Below are 18,806 nucleotides of genomic sequence, written 5' to 3'. Positions count from 1 at the left end.
GCCTTTCAGCCGAGAGAAAAAAAAAAAAAAACCACCTCTCTGCAGCAAGCTGGCTGGGAAGCTCCCAGTTCTAAAGAGAGGCTGTTTACCAGAAGAGCATAACAAGGGCAGGTCTGACTGCAAGGCTGGGAACGGGAGGCAGAGTCGCCGCCAAGGGGACCCTGGTTGGACCCTGGTTGGTCAGTCACCTGCAGGACGAAGGAGGTGAGGATGCTGTTGGCCTGGCTGCAAACAATCCTCGTGGTCAGCAACATGCTCCTGGCAAAAACCTATGGATCTGGAGGTGAGATTACTATCTTTCCTTTCTGCAGCAACTTAATGAAGCAGAAAGGGTAGAGCTCCCTATTTCCCAAGCAGGAAGGAAGATGACAGGAAACGAAGCTTTTAGCAGGTTCCTGTTGTCCCATGAAAGCTTTTTTTTTTTTCCCCTTTCTCCTTTCCCTGCCAGGAGCTTGCAGCTCCATCTTTGCCATTAAGAACAAAGGCAAGTAGCCACTTTCTCTTTCCTTTTCCTTGCCTGTGGCTCAAGAGTGGATGGAACTTGGGGGTTCATCTCCCCTACTTCTAAGTACTGTTCTTTTCAGGGGCTTTGCACGGTGTCACCAGAGCGCAGGCCCTCCTCCCCCAGCCCCTTCCTTCGGCTCTCCAGCTGAGGGGAGTGGGAGTTTGGAGTCACATCCAGGCAGCGATGAGGCAGGTTCCCTCTGTCTGAGGTTCTCTTTTCCGTGACTGAATCAAGGCTTTTGTAGAATTCTCTTGGGAGGGAGTGTTGCCTGTGGAAGTGTGGCCACATCCACGGAGAAGGGAACACCAGAGTTTATGTAACATGGAATGACAACACAGGGATGGATGTCGGGTCCGGATGCCCACCGACCGAAAACTCCCACCGTCTCCACAGAGAGACCTGAACCCAGGGCTCCCCCGCACCCTCCTGCAAACTGGCCACAAGTTCCAGAGCAACAACCCCTTGCACTTGTGCAGTGCTTTCCGGCTTACGAAAGAGAAAGAAAAGAAAAGAAAAAAAGCTAATACTGAGCGTTGGGGGCCGGGCACCGACTGGGGGCTCTTCACGCGCTCTCTCTCCGTTCTCTTTCCGGCCTCACAACAGCCCTGCGAGGCAGGCGGGGTTTTCCACGTGAGGGCAACGTCTCCCAGCTGGGATGGGCCCGGGCTCCCCTGCCCGCCACTCAGTGTCCTGTCCGGGGGACTCCTCTTCCTCACAGGCTGCTTCTGGGACAACGGCCACCTGTACCGGGCGGACCAGCCCTCTCCCGCGCCGGGCCTCCTCTGCCTCAACTGGCTGGACGCGCAGAGCGGCCTGCTATTTGCCCCCGAGTCGGGTGAGTGCCTGTCCCGGGAGGCGGGCCTCGGGCGGGCGGGCGGGCAGCGGCTGCGTCCCGGCCCCGGCCCATGGCGCCTTCTTTCCCCTCCCAGGCGCCGGCAACCACAGCTACTGCCGGAACCCGGACCAGGACCCACGTGGGCCCTGGTGCTACGTCAGCAGCGAGGCCGGCGCTCCCGAGAAGCGGCCTTGCAAGGACCTGCGCTGCCCAGGTACCCGCCCTGGACCCCGCGCCCAGGGGGGGCCAGAGAGCCGGCAGCGCACGTGCGGCTGCGCGACGCCGGCCGGCCCCGCCCCGCCCCGCGCCGTCCGATTGGCCAGGGCTGTCTCCAGGCCGCGGGGCCCGAAGCCCATTGGCCGGCGCCTCCGCCTGGAATGAGCTCATCCTCCGCGAGCGCCTAGTAAACAACAGTGGGCGGCGAGGCCCCGCCCCTCGGCCGAGCTCCCCGCCCCATGCACCGCCCGGGGAGCCGCAGAGTCGCGCGTCCCGGGTCTATGCCCTTAGTGAGACCCTGGGGGTTTACGGACCTCTTGTGGAGCGTCTGCTGTGTGTGTGCTAGGCACTCTGCTCACAGCACCCCCGCCATACCCAAGAACCAGTTTCGGGGATCTGAGCCTCAAAGAGAACTTCAGCGATTTACCAAAGGCAGTGGCAGGGTCCAGCTTTGAATCCAAGTTTCTTAGACTCCATAGTGCAGACTTGTGGCTCCCGGCGCAGCAAGACGATTCTCTAGGATTAAATGGGCTATGTAAACATATAACATAGGGATTGGCATAAAGCTTGGGTTCAGCAAACCTGAGCTGCTCAGAGGAGTCATGGATTGTTTCCTGGCATAGAGGGGGGGCCCCTGGAGGAGGTGGAAGCTGAGCTGGGCCTTGGAAGATGGCAAGGATTTGAGCATATGAAGACGTGGGAGGCAGGAGAGGCCCTTTCTCATAGCCTTCCCCTCACCTTGGCCTCGTCCCAGCTATGGTGCAGCCCTTAGGCCTGGTCTTGCCCCTAGGTCTTGAAATCAGTGCATTCTAAGGTGGGCCCCCTCGTCTCCCCCCAAACTCAAGACACTTTCTGATGAGAGCTGTTTCCCACTTCACCTCCAGAGACCACTTTCCAGGGCCCGCCAACCTCTACAACAGAAACCGAGGAGGTGTCTGAAGTGCCAGGAGGAGATGAGGTGCAGGTGTTTGCTCCTGCCAACACCCTGCCTGCCCAGAGCGAGGCCGCTGCCGTGCAGCCAGTGATTGGGATCAGCCAGCGGGTGCGGGTGAACTCCAAAGAGAAAAAGGACCTGGGAACCCTGGGTATGACTGCCCACCCCTGTCCTTGTGGGATTTATTGAGAAATATTTGCTGATTATCTGGGGTGGAGATAATGGTATACCTTGTGTCCTGTGCTTGGCAGGCTACGTGCTGGGCGTTACCATGATGGTGATCATCATCGGCATTGGAGCTGGCATCGTCCTCGGTTACACCTACAAGAGGTCAGTAGCTTCTCTTCTGGGCTCTCTGAGAGAGGAGAGGAAGGTCCACAAAGTCAAAGCAGACTCCTTTGTGGCATTCTTACCCATAAAGGAAGTGAGGTGTTGGAAGAGGAAAACCAGCTCAAGATGTAGAGACTTGGTTCTAGTCTTTACCAGGTGACCTTGGACAAACCCTTTCCTTTGGTGCCTTTACTCCTCACCCAAAAGCCTCCTGAGGTAGGGGTTCTTGTTCCCCATTTTACAAGTGAGGAAGCCTTCATCAGAAAGGTGAAGTAAGCTTGCTCAAGGTTATACTGCCTGGGAGTGGCTGGATTCAAACCCAGCTCTTTTGACACCACATTCCCTGCTGTCTAATCCAGCGTGCCTGGTGTGGAAGTGAGTGGCCCTGCAGAAATCAGGCTGGGCTCTCATTGCAGGGACCCTGAGATTGAATTCTTTCTGTGAGTTATAAAATTCTGCTACTAGAAAAAGTTCCCAGCCACTGCTTTTGCAGTTGGGGCTTGAATGTCCTGAGCCATAAGCTGTGGGATCTCCTTTAGGACAGGAGGAAGGAAGTGAGTAAGAGGATAGGGAGTCTGTTAGCTACTCTACACCACATATGAGAAAGCCAGAGAGGCTACCTGGGAAACTCAGGGACATGACCTGTGGCTGGGACGGCAGGAGGAGGAATGCTTATTTTGAGAGGTCCCCTGAGATGCCATGTGGAAAAGGCTGTCAAAGCCAGTGACGGATGCACGATGATAAGCCAGTTATGCCCGTTTTTACAGCACTGGCTAACTCTGGGAAAATTATTTGCAAAATCTTGGGCAAAATCAGGGGATTAGACTTCTAGTCCAGAGTATGTGTGATGTTTCTTTTCTATGGTCTGGGAAGGCTTCCTATAAGGGAAGTGATGTGGTGGCCTGCATTTTCCAGTGGTGAGGACCACGTCTGAGCCCACAGTCCCAGTGGGTCACCCAGCATTAAGTAAACTGAGGTGTCCTTAGGGCAATGTAGTCAGCCTCCTCATTTTACAGATGGAAAAGGGGAAGAGTTGGGTAAGAATAATAACAACAATAGCAGCAGTAGCGAACATTTACCAGAGGCCAGGCACTGCTTCAAATGATACGCACACTTTAACTCAATCCTCTCAATCACCCCTTATGAGGTAAATGCTGTTATTATCCCCAGTTTACAGATTAGGAAACTGAGGCAAGAGAGGATATGTACCTTGCTTGAGGTCACACACCTAGCATTTGGTGGAGTTAAGTCTTAGCTCTGCCACTAACTAGCGATCTGTGTGACTTTGGGCAAGTTGCTTCTGTTTGCTACTCCAGGGCACTGCTGTAGCTGAGGCATGCGACTGCCTGGCCCATAGTAAGTGGTCAGTAAACCATAGCTATTTTTCTTTTCTGTAAAATGTGGGTACTGCACTAGCACTCTCTGGGCCCCAATGCTTCTCTGATCATCTGTGATTCAGGAAGCACAGGTTCAGAGAGGGGAAGTATTGACCTGAGCGTGTCTCCTGACTCCCAGTGCAAGGTTGCTGCCCTCAGTGGGATGGTTGATGTGGCAGGTCCAGGGGCACCTGCTTGTCATTTCACAGAGTCAGAGGAAATGATGGGGAGGCCCTGGTTACAGTTCACAGTCAGACCCAAACTGTGTTGGCTGAGTCTAGCTGTTGAAATATTTCCTCCTTCCTCAGCCACTGGATAGCAGTTGGCTCTCCTCCAATCCTGTGACAGTGTCCAGGCCTCCAGGTGCGTGAACTGACTGCTAAACGTCCTTAATTGCAAGCTCAGTTCTCAGGTCCAATGAGGAAGCCAAGCCTTTTTCTTCTAGATTTGTTCCTTCAGGCTGTCACAGGGTTGCCCCGAGGCCTTGTATTTATTTTCCTGTAAACTCAGGGCGAGGCACCAAGTCACCAGACTCCCCGTCACTAACCATTGGACCACCCATTCCCTTGGCAAAAGTGCTCTGAGCACAGACTGTACAACAGGAAACCACATGTGGGCTGGAGGCAAGCTCTCAGCCCCCATCTCTCCCCAGAGTCAGAATACAGAGTGTTCTGGAAAGCGCTGTTGAGCGCAGGTCCTGCTACTTCCCTGCACCTCCGTTTCTTGTTTCTTGTCTGTTCAGTGGGGCTGTATCCCCACTCCACACACACACACACATACCCACCCCAGATTACCATTAAGTATTATGTGTAAACAGTAGAACACCAATCAGGTTAAATAACCACTAGCTGCCAGCATTTATTGCATGCTTTCTTAATAAGTGAGGCCCCACTGAATGTCCTTCCCTGATGATCACGCCCAAGCCTCAGGACCACACTAGAAGGACCACTTTTACACCGTTTTACAGTGAGGAGCTGAGAGCCAGAGAAGTTAAGTGCTGTGTCCAAGCTACATAGCCAATAAGGTGTGTCTAAGGATTGCCAGTATCTCCCAAAAGTCCAGCGAGGCCCAGGAACTTCATGCCAATTTGCATTGGATTGCATAGGACAGTAGGAAAAATTGGAACTTTCAAAATAAAATAGCTGGGTTTAAAAGTTAAAAGAACCAGGATCTAGTTCTGGAGCACCCAGTTCTGGGTGTGACAGTGGACAAGTCATTTACCTTCTCTGATTTCCTCATGTGTAAAATAGGGGCAGGAGGTTAGTGATGATACTCCCAGCTCTAATGTTGCCTAAAAAAAGACAATATTACCTGGTGGTGGCTGCAGGCAGTACTGGGTTCAAATCCCAAATCCACCATTTGCTTGAATAAATGATTAAACCTCTCTGCATCTGCCTTCCCATCTCTGAAACAGAGATCCTAATAGATGCCGCCTAGGTTTGTTGTGAGGATGAAATTAGTGTAGTTTGGGCAGACAGTTGGTGTTCCTAACCTTAGCTGCCTTGAGGAACTTGTCCTGAGCAGCAGCGTGGCACAGCACCACTTCTGACTGGGAAGGGAGCAGTGGCTCAGAGTTACATAATAATTTGAAGGAACCCGTGTTACCTGAAGGAGGTCTCGGGTGCCTCCAATCACCCCCCCGAAGAGGCTGTCAGACACAGGCAGCAGCTCCGTCCACACCTGCTCTCTGGCCAGCCCAGCTCCCGGTCCTGGCCCCGGAGCAGTCAGGATAGAATTACTGCAAGCCATGAGCCCCCCTATCCCCCTCCCCACAAAGGCCAGGGAGAGAGCTTTCCCCTGGCCGGGAGGGGCGGGCAGGTACCAGGCTTCCTCTCAGGGGAGGCAGGGTGGCAGGTGGGGGTGGTGAGGGCTCAGCCTGGAGGGTCTTTGTCCTGGTTGTCTGGGCCATGAGGTTCAGGTGGCCAGTCTGCAGCTCCCTGCCCCTGCCACTGCCCCTGCAGCGTCTGTGCTCTGGCTCTGGAGGGAGTGTTTATTTTCTGATACAAAGGCAAGGGAAAAACTGTAAGTCAACACCACTCTGCCTACTTAAGAGAGGAGCTAAGTCAGTGAATAAGTCTTTTGTTCTTTCTTGGCTGCCAGATAACAGCCTGGCTGCCCCCCCTACCCCCAAAAGGTGGTGAGAAGGGGCTGAGCCGCCTGGTGGTCAGTGCAGCAGACCTTCTGGCCTCTCTCAGACCTCAGAAGGGGCTAGGCGCAGCCACCGCACCTCCAGGACTCACAGGCACCATTAACAGGAGGCACGTGGGGTTGGGTGTGTTTTGAGGCTTCTAAATGGAAGAGACTGTCATCCAGATGAGTCCCAGCACCTGCTTCCTTCATTACCCTTGGCTGCTCTTCCAGCCCGTCTCTGCCCCATTAATCCAAATTGATTTTTTCCCCCTAAAGCAGCAGTACCCAACCTTTTTGGCACCAGGGACCGGTTTCATGGAAGACAGTTTTTCCACAGATGGGGGTGGAGCAGGGGGCGATGGTTCAGGCGGTAATGCGAGCGATGGGGAGCGGGAGATGAAGCTTCGGCTCATTTGCCCGCCGCTCACCTCCTGCTGTGCAGCCGGTTCCTAACAGGCCACAGACCGATACCAGTCCACGGCCTGGGGGTTGGGGACCCCTGCCCTAAAGACTTGTGTATGATGCAGCCTGACCATTATCAACAGCTCGGCTGACCACAGCTGGATGCTTGATAAAGTAGGTAGCTGAGGAAAGCAGGGCTTTGGAGTCAGACTCCAAAGCCTCACTTTCTTCTATAAAATGTGCGTGATATTTGCAGTCTTGCAAAGTTGGGTGGAAATTGAACAAAGATGGTACATGTATAAAGTGTGTGGCATCCAGTAGGTGCATAGGTAGCTCTTCTCATGCTGGATGATGGGAAGGCCATTTCCTGGCACCTTAGTGGGTCCTCAGGAAGCATGAGTTCCTGCTTTCCCTCTTCCTCCAGCCCCTTAGATTTTGAAATTCAGGCCTGGCCCAAGACTCTTGGCACATACTCTGCTTCTTTTGTAAATGGACTTTTGGTCTTCTGCTGGCTTGGGGGCTCCCTTAATAAAATTAAACCCAGACCTTCCAAGTTTCTCCCTACATGGGCAGACTTGAAGAATCTAGCATTTTGTTTTATTACAGAGGTAGGTGTTTTTTTCGATGCGGCGGCAGCTGTAACCAATGAGCAGTGCCCAGGGGCAAAGTGAATCTCAGGCTGTGAGTGGGGATGCACTTGGTCCAGACTGCCCTGTCCTCATGGCCCTCCATGGCCCCTCTGGGTGCTCTGGGAGGTCCTCTGCTGCGGGGGTTGGTGGTGTCCAGTACAGAGCCTGATGAGGATGGGTAGGAGCTGCAGGCTTACACATTCAGAAACTCGGCCACCCAGGGTGAGTCAGGGAGGTGAGCTTACAGGTTTGCCTTCTGTGACCTTACAGTGAGAAATAGGGAGTCAGGGCACATGTCATGCGTGGGATCTCACAGAATGTTAGGGTCCGTGGAGGTTATCAAGTCCAACTCCCTGTTTTACAGATGATGAAATGAAGGCCCCAAGAGAAGGGGAGCGGCTGAGGTCACACAAATAATACTCACCTTGGCTGGTCAGTAGGAGAGTTCCCTTGGGAACCCAGATTAAGATAACATTGCTTGGTGAGTCAAGTCGTATTCAGGGCAAATCATAACAGCCTCCTATGAGTTTTACAGCAGTTCCACTGTTTTTGAAATGCTTTCCCATCCATTATCTTATTTGGAGGCAGATATTATCCCCATTTCATAGATGAGGAAACCAAGGCTCCCCGAGGCCAAGTGTCACACAGCCAAGGCTGGGCTGATCCAAGTACAGACAACTGGTTTATTTAAAGACAGTTGTGAGGTACCTGTGCCAGCTCTTCCCTGTCCAGCCCCTGCTGTTTTCTCAGTGTTACTCTCCAGTCTCTGGACACTTCTGTCATCGCACCTCACATGGTGATGGCTGTGTAATCCATCTGATCTCGGCCGTCTCCCCAGGGAGTCTGAAGCAGGCCTGTGTTGCTGCACCAAGTCATCCGTTGGCTACTTGTTTCAAGGCCTCTTTGGGGTGGGCTCCTTCCAGGAAGATTTCCTCTGACAGCTGAGTCCACGTGTCTAGTTGCTGTGTCAGACGATGCTGACCTGCGTGCTGGGGGCTGGTTCTCGTGTGCAGTGTGCTAGGCACACACCAAGCCCCTTGGCTTGCAGTGGGGGTGGCCTGGTCCCATGGGGTGGGCAGAACATGTGCAGCTGGAAGACCGGGTGTGTGAGTCCCTGCCCCACTGTTTCTTTGGGGGTGACCCTGATCGGGTCAGAACTTCTCTTGAGCATCAGCCTGAGTCTGACAGACTTGGGTTTGAGCCCACCATGTCATTCGGAGAGTTCAGTTTCTCTGGACTTATTTCCTCATCTATAAGATGAATGATAAGACCCAATTGTTAGGGTTCAGAATGAAGTGAGATAACGCACATAAAGCTCTTAGCATGGAGCGAGCACTTCATGTGAGTGAAATGGGGCAATTCCACGGCCTGATTGGGTCACTGAGCACCATGAGAATTGGAAGGCGTGTGAAAACTCAGGGTCCCATGGTCATTGTCTCCCATTGACCTGAGCAGCCCTCAGAGTCCTTTTTGGCCCCTGCATGGTCCCTGTTTCTAGTCAGGGCTCACAGCTTCTGGAAATTTTGGATAAGATGTCTCAGAACAGGATGGTCAGGTCAGTTTTCTGGACAATTTTATAGGTGAGGGCTGAAAATTCTCTGGGTCTTGCGGCACGTTGGGCTGAAAAAGCAAAACTCCGCCTTGCTTTAAGAGTCTCTTTCCTACACGGTATCTTCATTGAGCCCCACTGCAGCTGTGTGAGGTTCATGCAGATGAGGTTTAGGGGCTCCTTGCTGAGTTAAGGCAGTCTGGCAGAACAGAAATCTAGGCCATGAGCCACTGACTGGCTGTGACCATGGCCAGCCCCTGCCCCTGCTGGGCCTCAAGATGCCACCTTAGGAGTAGAGCCATGCAGGAGGCACAGCCTGAACGCTTCCCTCTTCTCCTGCCAGGGGCAAGGACCTGAAAGAGCAGCATGAGCGGAAGGTGTGTGAGAGGGAGATGCAACGAATCACCCTGCCCTTGTCTGCCTTCACCAACCCCACCTGTGAGATCGTGGATGAGAAGACCGTTGTGGTCCATGCCAGCCAGACTCCAGTTGACCTTCAGGAGGGCAGTGCCCCCCTCATGGGCCAGGCGGGCACTCCAGGCGCCTGAGCCCCCCATGATGGGCAGGAGCCCATGCAGACACTGGTGCAGTACTGCCTACCCACCTACAGCTGGGAGGATCTACACTTTTTGTTGTGGTTAAAACCCCCCACTTATTTTTTTGGTTTGTTTTTGGTGAATCCTAAGACAACCAGGTGGCACTGTGGGATGAGGGTGAGGCTGGGTGGGGTCCTACCAATGCTCTTCCTCCATCCCGTGGAGCAGGATTTTGCCCGTGGATGGAGGCATCGGCAGTCCCCACAGCAGTGCTGCCAACAGGGGCTTTCAGTGCCCCGGAACTGAACCAGGGATGGACAGGGAGCTCCCCCAGCTCCTCTGTGCTTTATTGTCCAAGATGGCCTCAGCCTCTGCCTCCCCATGTGTTCTCCTTGGGCTTGAGTGGCGCACACTGTTATTCACAGTTCAGGTCATGTAGGTTGAGAAGTGGTGTTTAAAAAAGATATTTAGTTTTTTAAATATTTGGGATGCAATTCCCTGCTGACCTCTGAGAAATGGAAATGAGTCTGTACGAAAGTCAGAACTGTGGGTTGAGAACGGGATCTAGGTGGGGGGCTGCTGGCAGTGATGTGCCTTGACAACCGTGGGCTGGGCCCAGGGACTCTTCCTGTTTTGAAAGGAAAGGAAGGGAAAAATCGCACTGAACATTCCACTTAGGAAGAGGGTAAAGAAAGATCTGCAGCTGCCTCAGGCCACAGGACCCGAGTGGACCTGGGGTACCCCAGACGGTTTCTCTTCAGGGTGGACAGTGACCTCTCTTCATTCTTCAGGGGTGAGACAGCAGCCAGCTAACCTACGGGAATGACACTGTGGGTGAGGCCTTGTGAACTGCTTCTGAGAGGTTAACCTGGAAACCCACTCGGAGGCAGGGCGATGGAGGGCTTCAGGACTTGGCTCCTGCCTCGGCCCAAATCTGCAGGTGGCTCTGTAGCCTCCAGGCCAGCGCCTTCCTGTGGGGTCAGTAGGGCGAGGGCCACAACCCCTAACTTGTAAAATAATCATAGAACCATTGGAAGGGACCTTAGGGTTCCCGAAGCCTTTTGGACAGAGGGGCCAGAAGTGGAAACTGACATTCAGGGTCACAGAGGAAGCTACCAGCACGGCCAGCCCTGAGGCCCTGATATCACACTCGGAGGCCTTAGCACTGCTTCCCGTCCACGTAGCTTCCTTCCCAAAGCCCTGCCACTGCCTCACATGGAGAGGGGTTAGTGGGGCCCAGTCTCTCCCGCAGGCTGTTCCTGGAAGTGATTTGCTGAGGGGATCTAGGCCTCAGGGGGTCCCTTGTTGGTAGTGATGCAGAAGAGAACATTACTGGTTTCTACTTTTCTATAAAAGCATTTCTCTGTGTACAAGTTTTATATACCTCATTCTGACACCTGCCTATAAAGTGCAGGAAATTGCTCTGCATTTGACTTACATAAATAAAAAAAAAAAAAGACGACTCCATATTGCCAAGTTTTTGTGGGGTATCAGGACCCTCCTCCCAAAAGTTGGGAAGTTTTTGGTTACCTTGTCAACACCTGCATGGCAAGCTCTGGCTCTCTGTCCTTCACTCGGGCCCTGCACCTGGGAGGCAGCAGCAGCTGGATGGTTGGAACTGCAGCCTCCGTGTTTGGGTGTCACCATCAGGAGCTTTTCAGGTCGAAGCTGCAGGAAAGAGGGTGTGTGGCATCCAAAAGGAGGCTGGTCACTGCAAATCCTCTCCCCCTCAGCATTCTTTCAGAGGTAGAGATAGTTAAAACGAACATCAGGCAGCCCCTGGCAGGGGCTGAAGATGGGGTGGTGGGTGGTGGTGCTGTAGCAGCCGAAGAAGGGATGGGTGTGCAGATGGGGGAAGAGTCTCCGGGCTCCCAGGAGCAGCTCTGGGCTGCGGAAGGTCCCTGCGGGGGTGACTCCTAGGGCTCCAGAAGAAGGTACCAACAGGAGTTCGTTGGGCTTTTTTAGCAGGGATTTAGCAGTAGGTTCTCAGCCTCTAGGAACACTTAGGGTGACCTCTGCCCATACCCAGACACTGCTCTATACTTCTAGAAGCAAGGGGCATCCTAGAGCATCAGTTTTTCCAGGAACCAGATCCTGTCCTTCAGTTGGACTCCAGCTTTTGGAGAAATCACCTTTGGCTATGTGGATGCCTAGTGTGCCCAGGATCCTACAAGCCAGATCGCAACATCTTGCCCAGCCGTCACCCTCCACGACAGACCCCGTGTGCAGAAGCAAGAAACGGGTCTCCCCTTGAGCGCTTGCAGGGAAACACCAGGGGTGGGGGTGACTTGCATGCATTTCTTCCCTTAATGAAGGTGGCACCCAGCACTGCAGAGAGGACTCCAGGATAGCCTGGCTATGGGAGCGCACGGATGTCAGAGGGTGGCAGCGTATGGCCCTGAAGGGATGACTCAGCCAGGAGGTGGGAGTCAGACCTGCAGCAAGGCCAGGGCTGCCTCAGGTGGGTCGTGCACATTCTCTGGAGCAGGCTGGTGTCTGTGTAAGGAGGGGAATCAGAGGGGGGCGGGCACGAGAAGTCCCTGCCATGGGGTCAAAGTGGCCAGCACACCCTCCACGTGTATCTCCCTGAACCAGGCCGCAAGTCACTTTCTCACTCTCAGCACGGTCGGTTATGTTAACTGCTTAATTTATTTGGTCTGCTCGATGGCCCCGCTTGGGCCCACCGCCCCACACTTGTGGGGACCACTGAGGCACCACCAGCCACACATGCTGGCCTCCCCGCTGCCGGGAGCCCAGGGCTCGACCCTACAGCGAACCTGCACACTCCACACTTAAGTATGGTCTAGACAACAAGGAAACTCTGGCCAGAGGTGACATCTAGTCCCACAACTCATCAGGTCTATGTACAGCATTTCACATAACACCCCACAGATAAAACAAGATAGTCTGAACAGCAACCGTTCTCCTGCATCACTCCCACCCGCCTCCTCCCCCCACCCCCAATATAACCACCATCGCAGTAAGATCCCAAACCCACCCCTAATCTGTTAAATATGGTGCAAGGTCACACTTACGGGGAGGCAAATCTACTTGTGTTCAAGACCCCCACCCCAGCTTGGAAGCCAGGGTAGAGGGTGTCCCCTGGGCTTTTCAGCACACACAGCTGTGAGCTGTGGCTCAGGAGGCTGGGGCCAGGAGCTCATGAGCTGGGCCAGCCAACATGGAAGGTAGAAGCCAGAGAGCCCGGCTCGGGGAGATATCCCCCCCCAGCACCTCCACTCTGGGACTCTGCCACCACCTCTTGCCACCCAAGCTGCTGCCTGGATCAGGCACAGTGAGGGGTGAGCATCGGCTGCCACGAGGACAGGGCCGGGAGACTGCTGAGATTCCCAGCAACCCCCCCCCCCCATACACTGGGCCTGCGACCAGCCACACTGCCCTCCAGAACCCACCTAGCAAAATCCCAGGCTCCTGAGGTGCCCACCAGGGTGTGAGTGACAGCAGCCAGGATACTAGAGCTTTCTAGCGGGCAGGGCCTCTTTCCTTCCAGCCCCAGCCTCTTCCTGCACTTGTGGCTGACTGCTTGTGGGAGGCAGAAAGGAAGTTCCCAGCCAGTCTCCAGCAGCTCAGTTTGAGAACACGGGGGGAAGCTCCCCCTCGAGCTGATGTGGCCCCTGGGCCCGGAAGGTGAACAGAAACCAGCCCTTCCCCTGACTCCTGGCCGGACCCACTACAAACCGACTAAGGGACCCTTCAAAACCTACTCCCTTGACCCTGCCCAGGGGAGGGCGGGCTGTGGAGTGGAAGGGGGTAGCACCACTGTCACTTCACATCCTTGGATGGCCGCTCATTTGGCCACGCTCCCATGAGAAGTCCTCCTGCACCAGCTGGACCAGAGGCTTCAGAGCCCACAGGCAGGTGCACCTGGGATCCTGCCCAGCAGGTCCAGGTCGCAATGATTAGTGTAAGCAAGAGCCTCCCGGAATCCACTGCCAGGGAGTTCCCGAGTGGTCATGAGTAACAGATTCCTCCTGGCACGGGAACCAGGCTTTTTTTTTGTTTGTTTGTTTTCTTCTTCACAGCTTTCAGGCGAGTGTTGGATTTACAGACAGTAACCAGGCCCCAGAACCTGTGGAGATGGTTTCCCCGGTGCTGCACCCGCTCGCCTCCTGGGGAGGTAGTAGGGATGGCCGGTTCTGCTTCTAAACAAGCTGCCAATCCACAGGAAGCGCAGAAGGCCCTGCCCACAGCAGGGATGGGGCGCAGAGGGGGCAGTGCTGGCTGTGGAACGCCCCCCCGCAGGGGGCTGGGCCGGGGCTAGGGGGGCGAGTCCCTGGTCAGGCCATATTGCACGCTCACAGTGTGGTCCAGCTCCTCCAGCTCTGCAGGCAGCGGGATGCCCAGGTCCCCAAGGTACAGGGAGAGGGCCTCAAAGGAGTCCTCCAGTTTGGAGAATGCTGGTCTAGAAAGAAAAGGAGTTGGAGACAGGTGAGATACGGGGGTGGTGGCGGGGGGAGAGAAAGGGTGGCACAGAAGGCACCCAGGCCTGTGGCTCCACTGCTTCCCGGGTGTCTGACCTTGGGCAAGCCCCTTAACCTTGGTGTACCTCTGTGGGAAACAGGGGTCATGTAACTGCATAGGTTGCTGTAAAGATGAGAGATAATAACACTGGGAGAAGGCTGGTCTGGCTTGAGGGGGAAGCTCAAAAAAAGCAAGTCCAGGAGAAAAAAAGCCCATCCCAGGTCTTGGAGAAAATGCAACCATCACAGGTGGGACTGGACTAGGTACCCTTTTAAAGATCCTTTCCAGTCCTCAGATTGTTTCCACATCAATGGATCTGCCCTGGGAGGGGCATTTCATAGACTCTGGCAGCCCTTCCCAAGGAGAAAGCGAATGCCTGGCTCCCAGTGCCCTGGAGACAGCTCAGCTGCCCTGGAAACCTGACAGCTCAGGTTTACTCTCCCGCCTCCTCCTTGATTCTGCTTAGATATCTTGTCACCTTCTTGGCAAGGCCTATACTGATCACCGTGTTAAAAATTATAACTTGCACCCTAAACAATCCTCTTTCCTCGGCTTGACCCCTTTTTCCATAGCATCTGTCACTTCCTCATATTCAACACAGTTTGTCATATCTACTGTTTATCACTTCCCCTGTTAGAATGTGAGTCCCCGGAGGGCAGGCCCCTTGGTTTTGTTCACTGCAGCATCCCAGAGCTTATGAGCACAGCGTCTGGTACGTGGTAGGCACTCAGTAATATTGTCTGAATTAAAGACAGACATTTTGAATGACTGAGAAGGGATATTAGCAAACGAATATTGTGTGGCTTAACATTTTCTCCTCATGCTCTTGTTCTGGTGTGACTGAAGGATTTTGGTCCTTTGGTCCACGAAGGAACAAGATTCAGAGCCTCCCACCAGCAAATCCCAAGTCTAAAGTGGACCTTCGGAAATCATTTAAAAATAAAGGTTATGTGCCAACTGGTTATCTTGGGGGGGGGATGGAGCTGGGGAGTGGGGAGTGCTGAGGGGCACACTGCTCAGGAGATTATAGAAAACGTATACTTCCTGTCCTATATATTTTGGTAATGTTTGAATTTGTTTTTTAAAAGAAACATAATTTTTGATAGCAGAAGCACAAAGGTTCTAGTTTTCTAATGCACGAACTTAAAAAGACTCAGAATAACTTTGGTAATAATGAAGGCTATAACCTGAGAAGAATAAAGGTAATTTTAAAAGATTTCTTTAAAGGAAGAAAATGGCTAAACGCATAAAGATGCTCACAGTAGTAACACCTATTGTAAGGAGAAACTGGAAAAACCTGAACATCTACATTATGTATATTATGTGTTCATACAGTCTCCTAGTGAATTTCACAGTCAACAAAAATGATAATCTGGAATACTGGGTAGTGACAAAATGCAGAGCAAAATGTAAAACTTCTCTATTTGACATTATAAATGTACAAAAAATATGTATTTGGACATGGACATGGGAATATGGAAACATGGAAACACTTATTCTGTTAGCATGGTGTAGGTTTGGGTGAATTTCCTGCTGTTAAAGTTTCTTGTAACAGCTGTCTCTGGGTTATATCCAGGTTACTTGCTACGATACCCTCGTCTCCCGTCCCCTCGACTGGCATGTCAGGGTTCTCAGGTGGCTTCGGTGGTCGACAGCCATCCTTGAACTCAAGGCTTTTGCCACCCCAGTTCCTGGGAAGGGCTTGGGGATGGCTGAAGGCAAGGGCGAGCATCCCAGGACCATGCAGGTTGGGGGACAGGAGCGGATACCAACCTGCTCTCAGGCTCCAGTCTACAGCAGATGGCGGCCAGGGGGAAGAAGGCTGGGGGGCAGTCTGTGGGGACAAACTTCTCCCAGAAGAGCTTCACGTTGAGGCCGAAGTCCAGTGTTCGGGGCAGGCAATCAGGATCTGCATACACCTGCCCGATGATCTGCAGGTGGAAAGACAGTGGTCAGGAATGGGCTGCTGACGTGCAGCCGCATGGCAGGGGAGGGGCATGCTGGTGTATGGACAGGACAGGAAGGATGGTCAGAAGAGGGAGGTAAAAACTGAGCTTGGAGGGCTCCCCCTCCCCCGTTTCTACAGATCTTGCTAATCCAGACTTGTCTCTCGACTGAGAGTGTGGTTACTGAGGAGGGTTTGGAAGAGGCCTCACTGCAGCAGAAGCACAATATTCCCAACTGGCCTCTGGAGGGGCAGCTTCCACACACCCGACCCTGCCCTGCTCTGTCCCCTTCTGTCTGTGTCCCCTGCCAGAGTTTAGGCCCTGAGAAGGTTGGCGCTGGGTCTGATTCAAGTCTGAAACCCTTTGGCGCCAGACCAGTGCTTTGTACACAGTAGGTGCTCAAGTGATCTCTGTTAGAGAACAATATTTTTAAAAACCTTCCTTCATTATTCCAACAGTCCCTCTTGTCTCCTCTACCACATCTCACTCCGTGGGAAGCACAGAAGCCTTTGAATGTATGTACTCGACTCAGTGCTTCAAGACACACTGAGCTAAGCTCCTGAGGGCAGGACTCTTTCCGTGACTCACTCTGCACCCCACAGAGCCCAGCGCTGTGCCACACGGGCCAGCGCTTCCTGGAGTGGCTGCTTCTCCTTGTTGGGCTGAGGGTGGGGGCAGCACGAGTGCCTGGGAAAGGTGGCACAGAGGGAAAGGCTACATCTGGCCCAAGAGCTAGAAGGACCCTTCTGCCCTTCCTGGTGAAGTTTCGTGTCCCGCCCACCCCCTTACTGGCCGTGTGACCAAGAGCAAGCCACTGCCCCTTTCTGAGCCTCAGCTTCCTCACCTGAATAAGCCCGGCCCAATCCTTCTCATGGCACCAATGAGACTCGAAGGTGTCAACAGATCTGTGATAAACTACACAACCCTCCACTGGTGTTGATTTTATGGCAAGCTACTCATCTTAGGAGGAGGAGGAGCCCCAGTTCTGACTAGCGGGCCAAGCTGCTGGGCCTGCTGCCTCAGGCCCGGCCTCCATGCCGGAGCTCACCTCACAGAGGACGATCCCAAAAGAGAAGACATCCACGGTCTCGTCATAGCTCTTTCCTTGGGGAACACAGGAGAGCAGGCTATTAGGTTTAGTCCCTTCTCTGCTCTGCACTGAGTCTAGAGCCAGGTCAGGCCACAGCCAAGAAACAGGGTTAGAATAGGTTCTGTGGGGATGCCCCAAAGGCTACCCTGGATAGACACCATCTGAAAATCCCCTTTCCTCAGTCCTGGGTGGGCTGCCTTGGAGAGATCTTGTGAAACAACACTGCCCAGAATGAAACTGCATGGGATAGTGAAAGAGAATTGGACCAGGGTTCATATGGACCCTGACACTGCCTGCTGTGTGCTCCTGGGCAGATTCCTGAACCTCTCTGGGCTGCAGACTCCAGAAAGTGTTGTATCGGACCATTTCTGAGGCCTCACAGCCCTGTGAGGTTCAAGAATCCCAGTGAGCATCTCTGGCTGGTTTGAGCATTATCCACAAGGGGGCGCCACACTTCAGTTCTCAGCACGGAGAGAGAAGAAAAGGCAATAAACAGCCTGAGCTCTCAGCTACCCTTGGGGCACGAAAGCCACAGTCAGACCTCAGCGTGGGCCCAGGATGGGGCACTGGCCAGCTTGCAGGCCTGAGCTCAGGGAGGGAGGAGTTTATGAGGTCCAGCCTGGCAGGGGATAAAAACCATCTAGCCCTTAGCTCTGGGTACCTGGCCTTACACTTCACAGGCCTCCCCTGAAGCCCCCAGGGCTCTGCTGAGAGATGTGGCCCCACCTCCCCTCCGGGGCGTCAGGACTCACCATTCAGCATCTCAGGGGCCATCCAGTAGGGGTTTCCCACCACCGTGTAGCGTTTCTTGCGGTCACTCTTGCGCAAGGTACGCTTCTTGGTGGTGGCCTTCTCCACTGGGGGCTTCTTCCTCTCCTCGACTATGAGCCGTGACAGCCCAAAGTCTGCCACCACCACGGTCTTGTCCTGGGAGGACAAGGGCCAGGTTAGCACTCGGTGGGGACATTCCCAAAAGCAGCCACTGGGAAGGGGAGAAAAGGAGTGTAGCAAAGGGGTGTCTTAGCGAACGGGGCTCGGCGTTTGTTTTTTCACTGTCTGCTCTCTGCACAGAGCAGGCTCCCCAGGCCTGGGGGTGTTCTCAGCAGAGGCGCTGGAGCCTGGAGGGGTAAGGCTCTGAGACCCGGAGAGTGGAACTCAGAGGCAGGACAGAAGATTTCTATTGTTTTGTGTTTTTCTCATCCTGCCTTGTTCCCAGAAAGATTTAAGGCTGTGGCTAGAACCAGGATAAGACAGAAAAAGACAAGGTGGAGGCATTCAGTGGGGGGACGCAGGGGAGATAAGCTCTTCAAACAGCTACAAGGCAGTCATGTGGAAAAGGGATTAAGACTGTTTGGTTTAAGTGCAGAGGGCACAGCCAGGGCCAGTAAGTGGATACCCAGGAAGCCACACTGGAAGTCAACAGGAGTAGTAGTAACATTGTAACAGCCAAAGCTGACCAGCGAGGGGGATGGAGGCTGGTCCCAAACCAGTCACTGTGAATTTACTAGCTCTGTGGCCTCGGGCTGAGGCTTCAGGTGCCAAGGCTGTAAAACGGGGTCCTCAGTGAGTTGCTTTCACCATCACAGGGCAAAACCAGGAAAAGCGACAGGGCTCTATGTACAGTTAAGGAACTTCTCAAGTCCCTTCTAACCAAAGGATTTCAAAGGCTGCTACTGGGAGGAGGTGGGATTTGTCTGCATGTGTTAGGAAGCCCCTGGAAGACAGAGGAGGGCATTGGAGGCAGCAGGAGGGGCAAGACAGGAGCCCTAGGTGATACCTCTGGTCTAAAGCAATAGGGGACAGTCTACCTGGTGACAAGGAGGTCAGGAGGACCGCCCTGGGGAGG

General features: G+C 53.8%; 2 protein-coding genes and 1 long non-coding RNA gene across 8 annotated transcripts in view; 1 reads left to right on the top strand and 2 right to left on the bottom strand.

Moving 5' to 3' along the window:
• Nucleotides 1-1,217, bottom strand: part of LOC309610355 — a 41,239-nt gene extending 40,022 nt beyond the window's left edge. Inside the window, exon 1 of the long non-coding RNA XR_014233865.1 lies at nt 1,033-1,217. This is a non-coding gene — a long non-coding RNA (uncharacterized lncRNA). The remainder of the gene's footprint in view (nt 1-1,032) is intronic.
• On the top strand, nt 56-10,815 carry PIK3IP1 (phosphoinositide-3-kinase interacting protein 1). The gene is made up of 6 exons (XM_082353137.1): nt 56-283; nt 1,224-1,340; nt 1,435-1,554; nt 2,441-2,641; nt 2,742-2,820; nt 9,250-10,815. Exons 1-6 carry the CDS (start codon nt 211-213, stop codon nt 9,452-9,454), a joined length of 795 nt encoding a protein of 264 aa, XP_082209263.1. The 5' UTR covers nt 56-210; the 3' UTR covers nt 9,455-10,815.
• Nucleotides 10,816-12,072: 1,257 nt separating this feature from the next.
• Nucleotides 12,073-18,806, bottom strand: part of LOC309610337 (E3 ubiquitin-protein ligase RNF185) — an 88,903-nt gene continuing 82,169 nt past the window's right edge. For all 6 annotated transcript variants that reach the window (XM_082353106.1, XM_082353107.1, XM_082353108.1 and 3 more), the window contains 4 exons: nt 17,713-17,887; nt 16,919-16,974; nt 15,698-15,855; nt 12,073-13,865 (listed from right to left, as the gene is read on the bottom strand). In XM_082353106.1, coding sequence (XP_082209232.1) covers nt 13,721-13,865; nt 15,698-15,855; nt 16,919-16,974; nt 17,713-17,887 — 534 coding nt within the window. In that variant the 3' untranslated portion in view covers nt 12,073-13,720. The remainder of the gene's footprint in view (nt 13,866-15,697; nt 15,856-16,918; nt 16,975-17,712; nt 17,888-18,806) is intronic.

Source organism: Balaenoptera borealis (assembly GCF_965194805.1).
Source record: "Balaenoptera borealis genome assembly, chromosome: 14".
Taxonomy (NCBI): Eukaryota; Metazoa; Chordata; class Mammalia; order Artiodactyla; family Balaenopteridae; genus Balaenoptera; species Balaenoptera borealis.
The sequence above is the reverse complement of the archived record's forward strand: the minus strand, read 5'-3'. Positions and strand labels throughout refer to the sequence as shown.